Source organism: Fistularia commersonii, chromosome 2 (genome assembly GCF_037954325.1).
Source record: "Fistularia commersonii isolate RoL2024-O1a breed Wild chromosome 2, RoL_Fcom_v1.0, whole genome shotgun sequence".
Classification (NCBI taxonomy): domain Eukaryota; kingdom Metazoa; phylum Chordata; class Actinopteri; order Syngnathiformes; family Fistulariidae; genus Fistularia; species Fistularia commersonii.
In genome coordinates this window covers 2,531,077-2,551,531 of record NC_141285.1, presented here as the reverse complement: position 1 = coordinate 2,551,531, position 20,455 = coordinate 2,531,077, and the positions used below count along the sequence as shown (strand labels likewise).

At 43.9% G+C, this 20,455-nt stretch overlaps 1 protein-coding gene across 1 annotated transcript in view; it reads right to left on the bottom strand.

The window, feature by feature from the left end:
- The window catches only part of cpeb3 (cytoplasmic polyadenylation element binding protein 3), a 48,254-nt gene that overhangs the window by 11,754 nt on the left and 16,045 nt on the right, over positions 1–20,455 (bottom strand). The window contains 4 exon segments of the mRNA XM_086164403.1: positions 10,632–10,721; positions 13,333–13,500; positions 15,460–15,483; positions 18,400–18,456. Of these exon segments, the coding sequence (XP_086020529.1) occupies positions 10,632–10,721; positions 13,333–13,500; positions 15,460–15,483; positions 18,400–18,456 (339 nt within the window).

Here is a 20,455-nt window from a genome sequence, read left to right as displayed (position 1 = left end):
CCTCCTCCTCCTCCTCTTCTTCCTCCTCCTCCTCCTCCGAGAGACGTCTGCCGTCTGTAAGTGACGCGCTTCTGATGCGGATGCAACGGACATACCGGACGCACGCGAAGCCGGAATGACAATTACATCCTCCTGACATTCGAGGGATGGGGGTCCTCTTCGTCGCACGATGCTGTCGAAAGTTGGGTTTCAGTAAGAGAGATGGCTGGTTTTACAGCGAAATAGCTCGAGGTGTGGGTTTTCTTATTTGGAAATAACCGTTTGGGTATTTATCTTTAACTTACAAGGCATCAGCGTTTTCTGTTTATAACCCGGGCCGGGCGTTGGGCCCAGGTGTCGACCCCTGAGGAGGTCAGTTGAGATACCGCTATCGGTTACATAGCAAACGGGGGAGAAAGTGACAAGGTGAGGACGCGTCATTGCAGTTTGGTTTTTTTTTTTTAAGTATGTGTAGAGCAGCGACGGCGGCAGCCTGACTCCAAACTATCAGGAGCTGGTAAATGTCACTGTTGCGCCGCAGCAGCAGTGCGGATAAGAAGAGCGATGGGAAGATGTTTTAGCAAATGCAAAGGGGTTACAAAGCCGGGTAACTCCAGGAGGCTGCGCCAGGAAGGGCAACCGATGGAAAACTTACACCAGACTGCTTCAAACCTTTGACTTCCATACCGGCTCAGCTGAGGCTGGAACCCACATGGTACGGGTGGAAACTGGGGCGAAGAAGAAGAAGAGGCAAGAGTCCAGGACTCAGGAGTAGGGACTGTGAATGTTGGGACCATGACAGGAAATGCTATAGAGTTGGTTAGCATGATGCGGAAGAAGGAAGGTAGATGTACTGTGTGTCCAGGAGTGCAGGTGGAAAAGTCGCAAGGCTAGAAACTTGAGGGGCGGGATTCCAGTTTCAAGAGGACAAAGAAAAATTCTGGGGTGAGTCAGGAGAAGTGATGCAGAATAACCCCAGAGGTGTGAGAGTGGTAATTGGTGCAGACTTCAGTGGACATGTTGGTGCAGGCAATAGAGGTGATGAAGAAGTGATGGGCAGATCTGGTATCCTGGAGGGATGGGGGGTGACTTTGCAGACAGTACGGCAATACTGTCTTCCAGAAGAAACAAGCACTCAGGGTAACTTATAGAAGGAGCCCACAGGATGTAATCTGCAGGAGATTAGTGACCGCAAAGTAGTGGTAGGTGAGTGTCTAACCAGACAGCATAGGATGGTGGTGTGTAGGATGACTGTGGTAGCAAAGAAGATGAAGGAGGCAAAATGCAAAACAGAAGAGAAAGAGGCTGAAGCTGAAAAAGGGTGATTTTATGGGAGGAGCTGAGGAAGGCGCTGGGCGGTCAGAAGGAGCTTCCAGATGACTTGTCAACTGCGGCTAATGTAATCGGGGAGGCAGGTAGAAGGGTGTGTCATCTGGAAGGAATGTAGATAAGGTGACTTGGTGGTGGAACGAGGAAGCGCAAGAGCAGACAGGAGTGCAGGGAGATGCAGCACAAGGTGAAGGTAGAGTTGGCAGAGGCCAAACAAATGGCATACGATGACTTGTATGCTCGGCCGGACAGCAAGAAGGGAGATGATTTATAGAAATTGGTGAAACAACGCGATAGAAATTGGAAGGACGTTACGGGCGCTAGAAGAGTGACGAGAAGATGGCAAGAGTACTTTACGTTGATTAAGGAGGGGAATGAAGAATAGAGGAGGTGACCGTTGTGGACCAGGAAGTGCCAGAGAAGGTGAAGTGAGGAGGAAGGGTGGAAAGGCAGTTGGTCCTGTGGACGTACGTGAGTCACTAGGACACCCGGCAGTAGAGTTTCTGCCTAATTTGTTCCACAGGATCTTAGAGAGTTACAGGATGCCCGAGGATGGGAGGAGGAGTGTGCGGCTGCCAATTTTTAAGAACTTAGATGTGCAGAATGGTAGTAACTACAGGGGAACGTAGTTGATGAGCCGTGCAATGAGGGCATGGGAAAGGGTAGTAGGGAAACTAGACTGAGGGCAGAAGTGACCGCTCGTGAGCAGCAGTGTGATTCCACGCCAAAAAAAAAAAAAAAAAGCGTACTACAGAAGCAGTATTTGCTCAGGGACTGAAACCGCATTCATTCTGACCAGTAGTCGCCTGGGCTAACAGTAGCAACCTGAAGCTGCTGCCACCGTGACCCTGCAGTCATAATAACTAATTAAGTGATGAAATAATTATGATCTGATTTAAATGATTAAATGGCTTCTATAATACCGTGAAAATGAATGAAGAGATTAAGAACGGCTTGTTTGGAGGCCGTCCTACTTTCACCCTGCTTTTCACCCCTGGGTGAAAATGGCACATCATGTGATCCGGACTATTGCCCTAAAACTTTTAGGTCAAATTAAAAGAACTCCTATATAAATAGCTATTCAGCTAACAACGCACAAAACAGAAGAACATCCCATTAACAGCCAGTAAAGTATTATTTATTGTAACCTTGACAGTCCACATGAACTTCCACGGGCTTATAATATTTATGTGCGATAAAACGATGGGCCGTAATCACCGAAATTATGATCAATGCAGAACTAATTGCGATCGGATGCCTCGAGCGACCGAGTAATCTACATATCCTCTCTTGACAAACCGGAAAAAAAAAAAAAAAAAAAAATTGGGCCATGAAGAGGATTTTTGTGCTTCCTCCACATGTCTCATCATCACCCGCCATTGTAAAATCCACTTCCCCGGAGGTTAAATAAAAACGGGGGGTTGCGGCAAATCATGTGGTGTAGCGCTGTCATCCCCTCCTGTCAAACAAAACAACCGCAGTCTTGCATAAAAAAAAAAAAAAAAAAAACAGCATGAAAAGGCAGCGCTTAGCCGGCAGCTCGTACACTTTGAAGGAAGGAACAACGTGTTCCGTGATGACCCAGGGCGGGAAAGAGAAAGAGAAAGAAGGGTGAGTCAGATGGAAAGAGAGAGAGAAAAACCAGAGAAGATGTAGAGAAGTGACCGTACGAACAGGTGGTTTGACGGCCACGTTAGAAAAGATACAAAAATGATGCAAGAGGCACGGAGTCCCGGACGGATGTCGGTGCTACGGCCCATCGCATGCTGCACCCAAACGCCGCCGCCGGGTCAACCGGGACGTTTGGACCGAACTCTTCCGACAAACTCTGCGCTACACGTGGCGCTCATGAGACCCAATAGTCAATGGCGGGATGTATATACTTCCCGAATGAAGGGGTGATATCTACAGGTTGTTTTTATTTTTTATTTTGTTTTAAGCTGCACTTTGAAGCTTGTTAGCGTCCCACACCCTAAAAAGTCCAATTATTAGCCGCATCGTTGTTTACGTGAAAAAAGTCACGGCTTATGAGATAAGATAAGAACAACTTTATTAATCCCGAAGGAAATTGTTGTGCCAGAGTTACAGAAAATATAACAGTAATAAATAATAAAAAGAAAAAGGCAGAATTAGAAATAAAAATAAACTTTCAACTATAAAGTGTCTCAGTGAAACTATAAAGTGTCTTCGTAAACAAGTGATAAAACTATAAAGTGTCTTAGTAACAAGTGAGGTAAGGAGTGCACAATAATTGTAGTGTAGCTGTTATGAAATGAAATATTGCACAGTTCTGAATATTGCACAGTGAAATGAAAAATTGCACAGTTTTTTTTTTTTTTTTTTTAGGTTAAAGATAGGTTTTTATGGTTGCCGGCGGCTGAATGGAGAGGAATTATCGTACGGATTTTACGGTACTTCCGAATTAAGGGGTGATATCTACAGGTTGTTGTTTTTTTTTTTAACCCTCATGATATGAGAGTTAAGCTGTGCTTTTCACAAAAATTACATGGTATGGTCCACCCCACTGGACTTTTCTCTCATTTAATTACCGTAATTTACGGACTATTGAGCGCACCTCAATGTAAACCGCTAGCTGTTCGCTATCTCGGGCTTCCTCCCGCGTGCTAAAACCGTCAAAGTTGTCTTCTTCGGTGTTGGACTTGAACGGATTTAGAATTTCCAATGTGACGAGGATAAACGTTTTAGCGGCGTGAAGCTCATTAGCGTCCCCCACCCAAAAAAGTCCAATTATTAGCCGCATTGTTGTTTACGTGAAAAAAGTCGCGGCTTATCGTACGGATTTTACGGTACTTCCGAATTAAGGGGTGATATCTACAGGTTGTTTTTTTTTGTTTGTTTTGTTTTTTTAAGCTGCACTTTGAAGCTTTGTTAGCATCCCACACCCAAAAAAGTCCAATTATTAGCCGCATTGTTGTTTACGTGAAAAAAGTCGCGGCTTATCGTACGGATTTTACGGTACTTCCGAATTAAGGGGTGATATCTACAGGTTGTTTTTTTTTTGTTTTGTTTTGTTTTTTTTAAGCTGCACTTTGAAGCTTGTTAGCATCCCACACCCAAAAAAGTCCACATATTAGCCGCATCGTTGTTTACGTGGAAAAAGTCGCCGCTTATCGTCTGGAAATTACGGTACTTCCGAAATAAGGGGAAATATCTACTGTTTTTTTTTTTTTTAAGTTGTGCTTTTCACAAAAATAACATGGTATGGTATGGTTTACATGAAATAAGGCACAGCTTATCGTCCGGAAATTACGGTAATGAAATGAGAGAAAAGTCCGAATTAAATATCACGGGTTGTTTTTTTTTTTTTTCAAGCTGTGCTTTTCACTGAAATAACATGGTCCACCCCACTGGACTTTTCTCTCATTTACTTTGTCATTTTAAATTAAATTTGAGCTTCAGTCCCATCCCTTGAAATAAGTGTTTCCGATGTAAACTGGCATCGGGCGTCAGCTGGGTTCTTATTAAAATGTAAAAAAAAAAAAAAAAAAAAAATCCAATAAATAGCATCATCGAGAAATTATCCCTCCACAATGTGGCTAGAAAGAGGAAAAAAAAAATATAGAGATTTGGTATTTCGGAAGAAATACGGGATTTTATTCAAATGGTTCCCCTCCTGCTGACTCGCTAAAGCAGACTATTCACTCCGAGCTGTGCTGAGCTCGTCTTTTCTCATCAGCCTCGCCGTTGCGGAGTTTTGCACCGCAGGACGACGCGAAGGATCCGCAGCGGCTCGCGGACGAGATTTATTGGGCTCCCGGCGGTGTCTCGGGAATAGAGGAACACGTACGCCCACGTCGTTTTTTTCCCCTCCCCGAAGCAGCGCCGACGAATTCCGGTGAAAGATAAGCCTCGAGCGTCTGGGGTGGAGGAGATACCGGAGCTGCCCAGCGCCAACGTCAACCTTCATCAGAGCAAAGTCTTTCCGGTAAAGGCTGGCAGTTCGACTTGCAGGGAGAGGAGGAGGTGACATCGACGGCGGCCTGGTGATAATTAGTCAGTCTGAGTTGTGTTTAAATGGACTAAACAAAAAGAGCCGTTCCGAGGTCATTAGAGAGCTACTGGTAGTTTTATAACCTTTCGCAGAGCGGAGCGACGCTGCCTTTATTTCCAAAATCATCATACAGTCAATTTATATTTTCAATTAGACGCTACGAGGCTCAAAGTATCGCAGATTTTTCACCTGTCTTATTAAATTAGACCGAAAAAGATACCGAGGCTGAAGAATTACCGTAAATTTCGGCCTATAAGCCGCTGCTTTTTTTTCCTACACGCTTTGAGAAGTGCGGCTCTAACGACAAAGTGGCTAATTTACCGTCTTTTTATAGAGGATAATTACGGTAGCTTCCTTCCGCCAACACCGTCACAAACAAAACCGTTTTGGCAAATCCACTTTCGATAACTCTTCTAATTGTCTGTTTTGCGCTTTTTGCACACACACACACACACACACACACACACACACAACCGTCATGAAAAAGACTCGCAGGAATGCATTCGATGCAGCTTTCAAGTTGAAAGTAGTCGGTCTGGCTGTAGAAGAAGGAAATAGAGCTGCTGCACGCAAGTTCGGTATTTGTGTTACGTGTGACTGTCAATTATTTGATTAAAAGTTTAAAAAAAAATCTTTCCTGTAGCATCTTTCTGCGGTGATATCTCATATTTCAACAGGGACACCCGCAGCTCATAAACAAGTGCGGGTTACTCATGCACAATTTCTTTTAAAAATGAGGAGGTGCGGCCTATACAAAGGTGCGCCCTATAGTCCAGAATTTATGGTAGTTTTGTCGTGAAGGTGTCACCATCTTTTGCGTGTGCGACGCTCAGGCTAGCGCTTTCCGTGACATTTGTGCATCTTTATATGTCCTGCTAGATGTGCTACATGAGCCGCTTGTGTAACACAGTGCACAAGAAGTGTCCTGCTCCAATTTGGTTTTCGGTAGGGTGAGGCGCACCTTATGCGCCGCGCTCGGAAAACAAAACCGCCGTGAAGGAGGGGAAAACGAAACGCGCGACACGGAGGACCAAGTTGCCGCAGTGTTTGTTTTCTCCACGGCGGGAATAATAACTGTGGACAACCAATCGGGGTTTTAAGTGGTTTTATTTTCTCCCTTCGCTGCTTCGCCATGTGAAAACCTCCATTCGCTAACTCCGTACTTATTTAGGCCAAAATATTTACGTTCCTCTGAGATCCCTGGAAACCCCTCTGTGGCAAAGCATCGGTTCTGTCCATCACAAGAAAACAGCTGAGCAGTGACCACAATAGTTTGTTTAAGAACGGAACTCCGAAGTATCCGGTAATGGCTCTGGCTCAGGATTTCCCAGCAATAACCAAATATCCACGTAGCACCGTAAATGACCCTGCAGAACCTAAAATGCTTCCCTGGAACTGAGGCTCTGGTTCCTGTACTCTCCGAAACCATTAAAAAAAAAAAATCAGATTAGATCCAGAAAAAGTTCTAGGCATTGCAAAAAGGTCTGGCTGTTAAAATCGAGTATATTCAATTTTTTTTTTTTTTGTTTGTTTAATAAAGGCATTTAAAAAAAAAGTGTTGTTTTCTTTTTAGGTACTTCACCAAAAAGGCTAAGTCTAGCAAATGTGCGCACTAAAGGATCAACTCTGTTTCGCAATCAGCTTTTCCAACAATATAAATATTATCATATTTTGATCTCCTCATCTTTGTTTTGTCCCTCAAGAATGTTCCATATTTTAAAAAGTCAGAGAAGACGACTCCCACATGGCGCTAATATGATTTGATCAACGGCCTAATTATAGGTTGCCGCATGAAAATATGTGACTTTTTGTAAGGCGATCTAGGAACCGATACGGAGAGTTGGTCGCAGAGCGACGGGCGGACGGACGTCCCTCCATCGCCGTTTCCAAACCCCTCGCGTTCGCAACGCTCCTCTCTCCATTACCTCATCGGGAGAGAAGATTCTGCAAAAAAAGGGCCGTAACTCTGCCGCAGGACCGTTGACGGCAGATGTTGCAATATAAAAAAAAAAAAAAAAACGAGCGAAGGGCTCGAAGACGGCCGAATCTAATTCGCCCCCTCCGAAACAAGGACACGGCTGCGGAGGCTCGGCGACAGGCAAGGTGACATCGAGCGTTGCAAATTACCTCGGTTTAAAAAATATAATCCTAACACCCGGGCTGAACAGATGAATCAGTCAGCGGCGTGCGGCGCTTCTCCTCCGACGTTATTCAGCCCTCGCTGCGTTCGCGCCATATGGAAACGATAGTAAATGTGCACTTGTGCTTAGAATATTTCTTCAGCGCACTAACAAGGGTGATATAAAATAGTCTAGAATTAGAGCTAACCTTTAAATGAGGTGTTACACACTGTTATTGCAGTGTGATGCGAGCATTGTAGCGCCTCCCGGTTGTTAAGGCTCCACAGACATCACCCCCCCCTCCTTCTGTCTACCTCTGTCACCGACCAAAATAGCTCTGTAACATTTCAAGCGGTGACGACAGCATTGTGTGTTTCGGGTGGGGGCGGGGGCGACTCCACCTTAGAGACCAGACACTGCAGGCCAGGGATTCTACACTTTTGCTTAAAACTGGGAAAGTACAAAAAGGGGATGATTTGTGGGAAGCCTGAAAAAAAAAAAAAACACAAAAAAAACAAGGTACAAAAGAACAAATCTGTTGAGGCAGTAACGGTAATGATACGGCGACCTTGGGAGGACATTTCAACCCCCCTAATTCGCGGTAATTAACAAAAAAAAAATTCCTGATATGCCGGAGCTGCAACAAGAACTGCCATAGCAGATGTTTTTATTACAAAATTAGCCCCGCCTCCCTTTCTCGAGCTACGACCCCAAAAAGTTTGGGACCGACCTTGACATTTTTCTCGACCCGGCCCGTAGACTCAGTTTGGCACGGCGGCCAAAGCATACCGATGCTCACATGGAGCCAGCTGACCCAAAATCGTTCAAAACCTCATTGTAAAGCTAAAGCTAGCGATCAATGCTATCGTCCAATTATGTTTGGGCGTTATGATTGGCCCACAAGGTGCTCATGTATTAACTCTAAGGACTACGATTTGGTAATTAACCCAAAAAGCTCCTGATATGCTGGAGCTGCAACAAGAACTACCATAGCAGATGTTTTTATTTCAAAATTAGCCCCGCCTCCCTTTCTCGAGCTACGACCCCAAAAAGTTTGGGACCGACCTTGACATTTTTCTCGACCCGGCCCGTAGACTCAGTTTGGCACGGCGGCCAAAGCATACCGATGCTCACATGGAGCCAGCTGACCCAAAACCATTCAAAACCCCATTGTAAAGCTAAAGCTAGCGATCAATGCTATCGTCCAATTATGTTTGGGCGTTATGATGGACCCACAAGGTGCTCATGTATCAAATCTAAGGACTACGATTTGGCCTCCTTGGCCACTATTGACCCCGCCTCTGAGGCCATACCCAATTGTTCTTTGCAGCAAGAAACGGCAATAGTTACCCTATAACTCGCTTTAGAGTCAATGTATGCTCCGAGAGGAAGGTAAAGATTCGGTAGAAATCCAAAAGGCTCGGAGAAGGAGTTCTAGCGTGCACCTATAAAGATCATTTCAAGTTCTCAGAGAAGGTCCGGCAGCTCCTTCATGCTACAGTGAGTCGTGCTCGCCCCCTTAAGTGCTTCAGCAGGACAAAAGGCCAGGTGGTTCGGCATCAACCCCTTTCAGACATCCTTTGTTTTATGGAGCGGGATTCTGGATACAAGCAGGTTTTTCGAGTAAAAACACACGTCGGACACGTATGACATCACCGTCCGTTTGGAATTATCTTTCCATCTGACTTGTCCTCAACCCGTTCTACTTTTAGCTTCGCTCTCCGCCGGCTCCCCGAGGGGAAGCGAAAGTTGGACGGAAGCGAATTACCAAACGTGTCTGTTTTTTTTTTTTTTCGGGCTCTGGCTTGGACTGGAAAGAATGAACGTAACTGTAAAAATCTAAATTGTAAAGCCGTTACACGGGATCCCTTTAATGCGGTTATTTTTATTTTACACGTTAATAACATGTATCGGCATAAAACTAATATCGCTGTTCACGTCTGAACTACAAATAGTGGTTGAAAGTGAAAGTAACACCGCGGTTGGCTCGTCCGCACGGGAGTTGCCAGTTTTCTCCGAGACGGCCTCTCGAAATTGGACATGAGTCACCCCTCAACCAAAACACGTCCGTAACTGCACAGGCAAACACTGTTGACGTTTTTTTAATTTTTTTTTTTTTTTTTTTTAACGGGGAGCAGGACGGAAAAGTGACAACTATCTTCCATTCTGTCGAGCCTGGAAAGTTTTTTCTTTTTTAAAAAAAAAAAAACAAAAAAAAAACAGGAGCGGAGACCCATTGATGCTAAACACAAATCTATCAATCGGCCATTGTAGCATCAGAAAAACTCTCACACACACACACACACTCACACACAGTCTTTCACAAGGCATCTGTTGCGGTTCCCTCACCCTGCCAGCTAACATGAAGAGTGACATTTCAGCACTTCCTAGTGTATTTTTATTTTTTCAGGTTTTTTATTTGTTTTTTTTTTTTTTTTTAATTAAAAATGATATGAATTCTACGCACATCACTAGATCCCAGATCCACATGCCGCCCCCCCCCCCCCCCGGCTGCATAAGCACTGTTCATTCCCCTAAAAGGATGCTGCAGTTTTTGCGTCTGGCTTTGGATATGAGTAGAGCCAAGCCTATTCAAAATAATCCTCCCATTCCGTTACAAAAAAAAAAAAAAAAAAAAAAAGAAAAGAAAAGAAAAGAAGGCAGGGAGGGGTTGTAAAATGAGAGCGAGGGACAAAAAACTGGCAGAGATTTTTCTCAGGTCCTCCAGATGCAGCGTATTACCATCTGCATGTGGAATGTCAGTTATTTCCAGAGTGTCTTTAATAGCTTCGCTAATATGACACACGGCGGCTCCTGGGCCGGAGAGCGCAGTGCTGAAAAAAGGGTTTGCAGAGAAGGGCGGCTGCGAAAGAGAAGAGAGATACACTCGGGAAGGTTGTGCAGAGGAGGAAAAAAAAAAAAAAAAAAAAAAAAGGACTCTCACACTCCTCAGATACTCATTCAAGCAAACAGCTGTGCAGGGTTGGAGGTGTGTGTGTGTGTGTGTGGACTCCCTGCGGCCTGTGATGGACACATCGTGTTACCGCGACGACCGCTCCGATAAACACGCGCCTCCGTCGGTAACCCCGCGTGAGCCCGAGAACGCCGGGTAACACGACCCTTCGCGAAACTCGCCAAAAAAGACACCTCCGGGGTGTATTTATTGCTGTGGACTGAGAAACGGCGGTTACCTTTAGGTGGGAAGTAGGATTTGCTCTCGGCTTTGTGGGGCCAGTCCACCACCAGGTGTCCGTAGCGACGGAAACTGTTGGTGATTTCATCTGATAGGGGAGAAAAAAAAAATAAAATAAAGCGGAGGTCACGCTTACGTGTATTGTGTTATTGGGTAATATGGATTTAAAAGAGCGGCGGGTTTCTATTTATTGCAAAAGCTGCCCTTCGCATCCGCGAATTTTTTTTTCTTTTCCAGACTCTGCGGATTTCACTTCAAAACCCTGCCTGGAGAACAACCTTTCTTTGTTTCAACTCGCGGATCCAAGCGTGCAGAGGTAACCGCGGTAACCGTCTATTCGTCCCTGCAGGTGGGGGGGGGAGGTCGCCGTCCTTTTCTTTTCTCCGCGAATCGATGAGCTTGAACTTTAATCTCGTCCGCCGTTGTTGTTTCTTTTATGAATATTAAAGCTATCAAATACCCGTCGAGTCGCTCGAATGAACGACGAAAAAGCATCGTATTCTAGACGGCGTTGAATTTCACGGCCTTTCGCGCGCCCGCACCCCCCGTTTTTTCGTCCGTCTGCTGCTGATTCGGTCAAAGTCGCTTAACAACCTTCCACGTATTAAATGTCCGACCCCGCTATCGCTCACCGCCGTCCTTTTTTTTTTTTTTTTTTGTCTCCTTTTCGCTGGGCTTGTGTTTTTTTTCTTTCATCGCAAACGACCGATGTCACTCTTTGTCCTTCCCCTTTTTTTTAGTCGCGCATATCGTCGCCCATCTACGCACGCTAGCGATAAACTCACAGATATACTTACTTGACCAAAAGCAGTCGTCGATGAAAGACATTTAATCCTTTTAAAAGTCCACATCAGGTATGAATTGCATATTCCTTGTATAAGTATGTATCTCAGCATTTTACTTTTTTTTTTTATCATCAACTTAAATTTAATTTCCTTCATTTAGTGGCACGCAGCGACCCATTCGGTGTCCAATTTTATTATCCCTTAGCTTACAAGCGGAGCGGCGTGATAAAAGTCGATATATCAACGTTACGGGCCAATAAATTACAGAAATACGGATTGAATATTCACACCTCGGCCCAGAGCTGATTGGCCTCGGGGAACCTTTCAGGCCAGCGGCTGCCATTTCATCCCGAACCGCCTCCCTTCCCCCTCCCGACGCCAACTTTTCACGTCAGCGTTTCTATTTCCAGCTCCGATAAGTTCATCTTGGCCGCACTCTCCCTCGCCGTGTCATAAATTGCGATAGGTTTGGGGTAAATACACCAGGGCGTGATGTTAAAACCACCCGTATTCTCAGTTGGTATACAGTAAACCCTTGCTACGTTCCAAAAAGAACCCGTGATAGGCAAAATCCGTCAAGTAGAAACCTTTATTTTTTTTCACAACTATTATACAATTAAATACTCTATTATACATCGCTGCTGTCGTCCTTATGTTTTTTTCTTCCTTCTTTATGGAACGAACGGAAGATTCATTCATTGCGTAATGCCGACCTACAGCCGCATAGCTTTTAGCTTCCCTTACCATGTCCAGAAGTTCAACTTTATCTGCGATAGATAGCATCTTCCGCTGCCTTTTGGGCCCTTTTGTCGCTCCAGAGCGTTTTGTCAACATTATGGGTTTTAGAGAAACTCGAAATCGCAAGAGAATTTGCAGGTACGTCATGTACATTCAGCAAGCTGTTTTACGTACGTGTACATATTAAATTGCGACGTTATTGACGCACAGGTAGAGAAGAAGTGGAGTGACTTTTTAGCCAATCAGAACGCAGAACACAACGCACGATGCAAATCCGTGAAGTAGCGAAACCGTGAAAAGTAAACCGCGTTACAGCGAGGGATCACTGTATCACCGAAATACCGGACGATCTGATTCCGATACGGGTGAACATTTCAGGAATGTCATGTTTTTTTTTTTTTGTCCGTCGGTTCGCCGAAGCACTCAAAGCGGTTTCGTCGTTCGGCAAAACGCCGCTTCTACCGTACGGTATTTGCGTACATATCGGCCATTTGTTTTCCTTTTAACGTTTAGAATACAGGCCAATTCTAAGCGCGATCCCAGCGCATTTTAATATCATCGCCGTCTGGATTTCCAAAAATCTTCCCTCAGCCGCAGGGAATCTTCAAATCTTTGTACTTAAGACCTTAAAACACTTGATAGCCTTAACCATGACAATTTATATTTAATATTATATTTTATTTATATCTATATAAATAAATATATTTATATTTTATATAAATATATTTTATATTTATATATTTAATATTTATATTTATTTTTTATATTCATATTTTATTTATTTATATTATATTTATATTATACTGATATTTATAAAGTTGTTCTCATCTCATCTCATATTTTATTGCATTTCTTATTTCTCCCTCCTTCCTACTATTATCTATCATTGTTAGGTTTTTGCTTGAAACTCTGGCACAACAATTTCCTTTGGGATAAATAAAGTTGTTCTTATCTTATATTATCTTATCTTAAAACGAGCTCGCAATGTCGCCAAACGTCTTCTAAGACGAACTTGGATCGTCTAACGTGTCCTGGAAGATTAACAAACAAAAAAAAAGCGTGGTTGAAATAGTTAAGCGTCGCCGGCACAGGGGAAGATTGCAGCGCAACCGGAAGTCTGAAAGTCGTCCAGAGTTGAAGCGACCGCGCAAACGTCGAAAACGGTCGGCGCTTTACCTTCGTCTATATCCGGAGGCAGGCCGCCGACGAACACCTTCCTGGAGTAACGCTCCATCCTCTCTCCGTTCTGGCAGCGGGTCGGCGAGTTCAGGCCCGGGGTCAGGGAGGGGTCGCCGTGGCCGTCGTCGAGGAAACCGTCCTCGAAGGGAAACAGACAGGAACGACCTGGGGAAGGGGGGGGGGGGAGAGAGGAACGCCAAGAAAGAGGGGGGAAGAGAGGTAAAGTGGAATAAAAAACGAGGAAAGGGGGGGTACAAGAGACAAAGTGGATTAATTGCATCTGGTAACAAGAGGGGTCGCTAGGAGAGCGGGGAAAATCTTTTGTTTTGTTCGGCCGGATCCAAAATTTCACCGGGATCCGCGGCAAATCTTCGGCTATAAATACGGCAGATTAAGTCTCTCATAAAGTCGAATGAATTTCATGAGAATTTATGAAGACGCCCCTTAAAAACGTCCCATCGAGCGAGAATTAGTCGCCGGCCTCGGCTTGACCTCTTAGATTTGGCTATTATTATAGCGTTTTTGGCTATTATTGATCGAATAACAAACAAATAAAAACTACCAAATGGTAGCGGAAACACCGGAGAGGCTAATAATTCTGGATTAAAAGACACGTCAGCTGGATTATTCAATTTGTTTATTGAATTTGTTCTCTGAGACGATTGGATACTAAACAGTAAACCGGAGTTTTTTTTGCGAGTACGTCGTTAAAACTGAGATCTGTCGGATTACGACTTAAAACTGAGGTTTTTTTTTTTTCCAAAAGAAAGAATGAAAGAAATAAATCCATGGAATGATATCACGACCAGACGATATTTAATGTAGGAGATATCGCACAGCTCTACTTGGCAGGTGGTGGAATAAATGGAAAAAAAAAACAAAAAAAACCAGCTTTTCTTCATGCATTCCAGACTCCTAAAGCCATGTTTTATTTAAAAAAATAATAAAAAATTAAAATATTGCAAGGTAGTTATTAAGAGAGATAACGGCGCAAACAACTGAACGATGAAATCCAATTACGAATGAGGAAAAAAAAAAAAGGGTTGTGAGATTCTCATCTGCTTGTTTCTGACGCTCCGAGTCTGTTTTAGATATTATATTAAATAATATATCTGTTGACCCGTGTGGAAAGTTTCCAAAGTGCCATATTTGGACAAGAACGCGCTGGTATTCTTACAGCCACGCCCATCTGTCCATTTTTTTCTTTTTTTAAAACCATATTGTTTTAATGAAGGGGGGCTTAAATGAAAATTTGCATTTGCAACATATAAACTCATTGCAGTTTCTACTTGGATACACATTGTGATTTAATGCACTATGTTTCCAGTATAAAGCGGGAGTAGTTTAATTCAACTTTACACAAAAAGTCTGGTAATAACTTTTAATAAAAGGGAAATTGACATGTACGACTAGTGGAATACTGTGAATATTTTCATTATTTGTTTTTTTTTTACTAGTAGTTACAAAATAATAAATTGTAGATTTTGGGTTTATTCATTGTAAAATGTCATAAACGCAAAATAACTTAAGAAATATAGAGGAAAAAAAAAAGGCACTGATTCATTTCTGATCTTGATTCTATTTATCAAAAATTTGGGCGTAAAAAAATAACACGCAGCCCTTATTGCAAGCCACGATATCCATAATGTATCTAAAAAAAATGAAAAAAATGAAAAAAAAAAAATTAAAAAATTATTTTTTTAAAACAAGTTGCAGAGGTGGAAAGGGGTTTATAGTTGTAGCCTCATGCTGCTATTGGATTGGATTGGATATTATACATGAAATGAATTTTAAGAGGGATATCACAGACAGAGCATACAGAGGAAAAATAAAAATTTGCAAAATTACATTTTTTTATTTCGCTTCCCCATCACCATCCGGGCAAAACGAGACCAGATTCGGCGGACTCCGGCCCCCTTTCATGATTTTTCACGAGCAACGTGATGATTTGATTCAACCCCCCCCCCCAACCCCCGAACACCACCCAAAAAAAAAAAAAAAAAAAAAAAGGATGGAAAGCGAAGAGTGAGTGACGAAACGCTGGAGAACTCCCTCCCGGCCCACCCAGAACCCCCTTTTTCGGGCCTCAGAGAGACGCAAGCTGGCACGGCAGGCAGACGTTACCTCTTCTGCGGCCATAGCTCCGGGCTGCTCGACAGCACAACGGGGACGGGGAGAGACAGGGAAGGCGGGGAAGGAGGGGAAATCGGGGTGGGAAAGAGATACAGAGACATGGGTTTTGTGGAAATAAAAAACCAAACCAGGAACATCTCTAAATAAACCACAGACGGCCGCACATTAGCGTCGCGCTGACAATAAGCGCGCCCGTTTCCCCAGATGCGGCCGATAGGTGAGGATTCTCCACGGAAACGGTTCGGGATATCTCGCCACCCCCGTCCACATCCACCCTCCGACCCCCTCCTTCCTCGCCGGTTTGATCTTAATGAACCCGCGGCGGCTAGCGATCGTGCTAATCTTCCGCGGCCGCTCGCAAATGGGGCCATAAAGCAGAGAGCCGGTTAGTCATTATCATGGGCCTCGGTGAAATATTAAGAAGTTTCTCCAGGGGTCGGGTACGGCGGAGCGAGCGCGAGTGGAAACTTCCCACAGGATAAGGACGGGAGGGGGGGGGGGGGGTTGCGTAACCTTAAAAGTTTATTGCAATTGAAATAAACTTGTAAATGATGGCCCCGGCCTCAGCTTGCTTTCTGTTTAACGTTGCCAAATCAAAGAAAAGCGTAAAAAAAACTGGTCTGGTTGACAATCAGATTTACTTAGTGTGTACGCTAAAAGCCTCCCTAAAAATGAAAAATAAAAAAATTTAAAATGACCCCCCCCCCCCCCCCCGGCTAAACTCCAGTTAATATAAGGTTTTGGCAAGAGAAATGAATTTTCTTTGTTTTTTTATACAGCATTTGGCCTTTTTTTTACAAAATAGTTTTGAATCTCATGATAAAGTTACACATTTATCAAAGCTGGAGACGAAGTGCATTTGCTGGGAAACCCGAGGAATTTAATCAAAGCGTCGAGCGCCGTGTAAAGCTGACACGACTAAAAAAACAAAACAACAAAAAAAAAAAAGGGTTATTTTTGTTTACGAGGTCAACAATGAGCGGTCGAGTTTATTGTCGCGCGCGATTTGCGTGCAGACGCCATCACGTTGCGCTTCGGGATTACCCGATTTAATTATCTTTTTTTTTTTATTAGTCTCTAAGGATAATCTCTGAAATGTTGCCACAAACAAGATTTACTCTGGATCCAGCTGGGCCTTGAACGCAAAAGCAGAAGCAAACGGTAGCTTTTGCAGGCCCTCGGGAGGGGAAAAAAAAAAACAAAAAAAAACAGAGACCTCTCGGCTTCTCTTAAGTCATCGGTCACTAAGCAAACCTTGCCTTAAAAAAAACCAATATGTGTCTTTGCATTATTAGGGTGCCATTCTGTGATTTGCCCTTCTGGCTTTTCTCAGGGAATATATCATCTCTGAGCCTCTTCTCCCTCGCTACTTTTTCATTAAAAAGATCTGTCTCTCCACTAAAAAAAAAAAAAAAAAAAAGAAAAAAAAAAAAAAAACCTGGCCGGTCGCTGTGCAGCTTTGCCCTCTAGCCGTCCAGCTTCAGAAGGAACAAAGTCACCTAGCAACCGGTTGCAAAATGAAGAAAACGTTGCGCTGGGAAACTGTGGGATGCCTCTGCAAGGGTAAAAAAAAAAAAAAAAAAAAACGTAAGAACAAAAAATGTAAGAATAATTTCAAGCGTCTGGGAATATTTTGACGAGAGTCTCGGACATTTCTCCGAAGCCGTCGGGTGAGCGGCGCTATCGTCCGGTAGCCCGGCGCTACGCTTTTCTTCCTGGCTTCAAGCGCTACGCAGGACTTTCGTCCACACACAGGTTCTCACAGCTTGAGAGCTCCAAAAGCTAATGAGACGAAATGAAGGAGAAACACTTAGTAAAACACTTTCAAGTTCGCCCCGGTAGCTTCCCACCCCTCCGCCGTGCACACATCGCTAACTTACATCTCAGACTTCTGGGGTGGTGGGGGGGATCTAGGCAGATCTGCGCTTGCCTGAGCGCGATCCCGAGACGCGACGGTTTAGCGAATGATGAAACGGCGGCGTGGACGAGAACTGACGGCGACGGAGATGTTCTTTTATGTTTGAATCCCCCCGTTTCCCCCCCCCCGTCCCCGTTTCTACGCCTGCAGAACACGTCCGGGAGGGGAAACTAGGGCTTCGCTTCTGTGTTTTTATTTTTTTTTCGAGATGCCATTGATACTTCGCGCTTAAAAAGGAGTGAACATAATTGCCCTATAAAAGAAAGGGACTCCCTAGTTGAAAGAATTCAAGGAGCCGGGTTCTTTTCCTTTTTTTTTTTTTTTTTTTTTTTGTGCAAACACACCATATCCCCTTCCCCCCGTCCAAAACAAATAAAAAGACCATTCGGAACGGTCCAACCTTCCTGGAAAACCTTGTGGGATCCATTCAAATCGTACGGGATCGTGACCTAAATCTCTCCGTCTGGTCGGTTTTCTGTCAATGTTGGTCAAGCGCCGGCCGGCGGACCGCAGCGGGAGACGCCGGCCGTACGTTGAGGGTATTTCTGGACGCGCTATTCACAGGTCGACCGTGCTGAGAAGTCCGTCGTAGGTTCACGGTGTCAGTTAATCCGGGGGGCAGAAAGGGAAGGCAGGTGCGTCCGGTCGACGCCGGCACCTGCTAAAACGCGTGTTTTACGGGGAATTTAGAGTTTGAAAAAAAAAAAAATCAGCACGGCAAAAATATGCTCTAAAAGTTAAAGATGATTTATATCACTTTTTGCTCAACTTTTTGTGTTATATGTAAAATACAGCATCTTTTCTTTTCGGAGCGCGGATTTTTTTTTTTTTCCACCCAAACTCCCCCCCAATTTTTTTTTTTCTATAAATTGGAATTTTATTTATTTTTATTTTTTTTTTTTAAATGGTGGTTTTCTTCCTGCCATCAGATGCCTCCCGTCTGGGGAAAAAAAAAAAAAAAAAAAAGACACAAATGGGATTCTTTGACAGTTTGACGGTAAAATACGACTTACTGTTCAGTGGCATTATGTGGTCTGCTCCTGGATGATGAAAGTTAATGCCCATACGCCCTGTCAAAAAGAAACATAGAGCATTTTACAAAAGGGGAAAACATAGGAGGTTATTTCCATTTGAAAAACATCAAGTTTAACACACACACACACACACACTCCCGCCTCCCCGTTGCTGACAGTAGAAAAAGGCAGACATGATGAAACGTTTAACATGAAATGAATACGTGCCACATTTGCTCAACGTGTTACGGTGATAAAAACCCTCGCAAAAATCTGCTTTTTTTTTTTTCGGTACAAAAAAAAAAAAAAGGTGGAAACAATCGTTCCTTTGTTGTCACATATCTCATATGCGCACACACGCGCACAAACAAAGGCTGGTATAAGGCTAGGAATTCAACAGAGCGTGCATTCTGCTACGGTGACAACGTCTGCATGTTACAAGAGCCCATCTGTCAGGGCTTTTACGGAAAGTGGTGTGATGTGGGACATCGAAAATGGAAGTCCCGGTGATTACCTCCCTCGCTCCGCCCTTAAAACGGTCAACAACAGCAGGAAGGACCTCAAGCCGAGTCGGAAGTACCTGGAAAACCGACCTCTCCCTCAAAGTAAACCTGATTTTCCGTGTCGGCCGATACACTTTGTCTCACAGCGCTTTAAATTAAGACACGACGTCCAAATCCGCCCGCGACAGCTTTTTTTTTTTTTTTTTTTTTTACGTCAGAATCCGAGTGCAATTCATAGCGACTACAAAAAGTTAGCCCGGGCCAGTTAACGGTCTGACTAAGTCAGTATTTCCCAACTTTTTTTGAGCCACGGCACATATTTTACGTTAGAAAAATCACACACCGCTGAATAAATATGTCAAAAACATTTTTTTAACAAATTAGAATGAAACCATAGTCTCAATTTACTTAATGGGAAATCTAATATATGTCGACCCGTCAAGTTGCAATGCAAATTTCCCACTGATGTGCAATACTTTTTTTCAATATCTGAAGACATGTCATCAATATGTCTGAAAATGGTATTATTTGAGAGAACTGGCTATTTCTTTATCAACGCCAGAGCCGAGCTTTTCTTCTCCAATGATTTTGCCGGCAGGTAGTATTAATGTTTTGCTACGTTGTGTGTCTGTTTGGATTTAGAGACGAGTTCAGCAACTTTATAGCAGCTTTCACTGCTTTCTCACTCGTCTTGGTCGTTTTCAACAACGCTGCCTGTTTGTTTACGCAGATACAAGTGCTTTTTATTTTAAAAATGTATCACGCAAAGCGTCACTAATCACAGGTTAATTCACTACCCGTTGCCATTGAACGGTCACGCTGCCCTCACAGACTTAGGAAGACACATTATTTGCGTTGGATAAATTATTTTCGGACCAATCGGGTGACAGTGGGCATTTTTCCACGGCACACCTGATGATCTCTCACGGCACAGTGGTTGGGAAACACTGGACTAAGTAACCTGGACTTTGAGAGCTCCGGCCAGCTGTATGTTGCAGGTGGGTGTGGCGTAAATATGAAAAAACATTGCAAAGTGGGGGGAAAAAAAAAAAAAAAAGATAGAGGGATGGAGTGGGTCTTCCTGGCTCACAAACAAGAGGAACCGGGAGTTCGATATGAAGGAAAACCCCAGAGGCAGGATGGGCAACCAGTCAGAATCCAGGAAACCGCAGGGCCGAAGGGGTAAATAATTCTTTAAACGCCTGTAACAAGAGGGTCATGAGGGTCGCATTCTCTGTAATCTTACAAATCGTGACGCGACGATTGACATTTTGTTGGGTGAAGTTTAGAAGCGACACCCCAAGAACGAACGCGCGGTCTCTGGTTTTTGACTTCTGGCTCTCAAGAGAGTTCTCCGGTAATCTCCTGCTCATTTCCCCTCGCCAAACTTTCCAATCCAGATCGAAACCAGGCCTCCGTCCAAGTAGAGCAGCCCCAAAGGGCCGTTACGGGAAAAAAAAATGTATTGGTTAACACGTGGGCGGTTTATTTGTGGGTCCTCCAGCCAATTTTCATAATTCAAGCTCAAATGTTTGGTCGGCTTCAGCATCCTT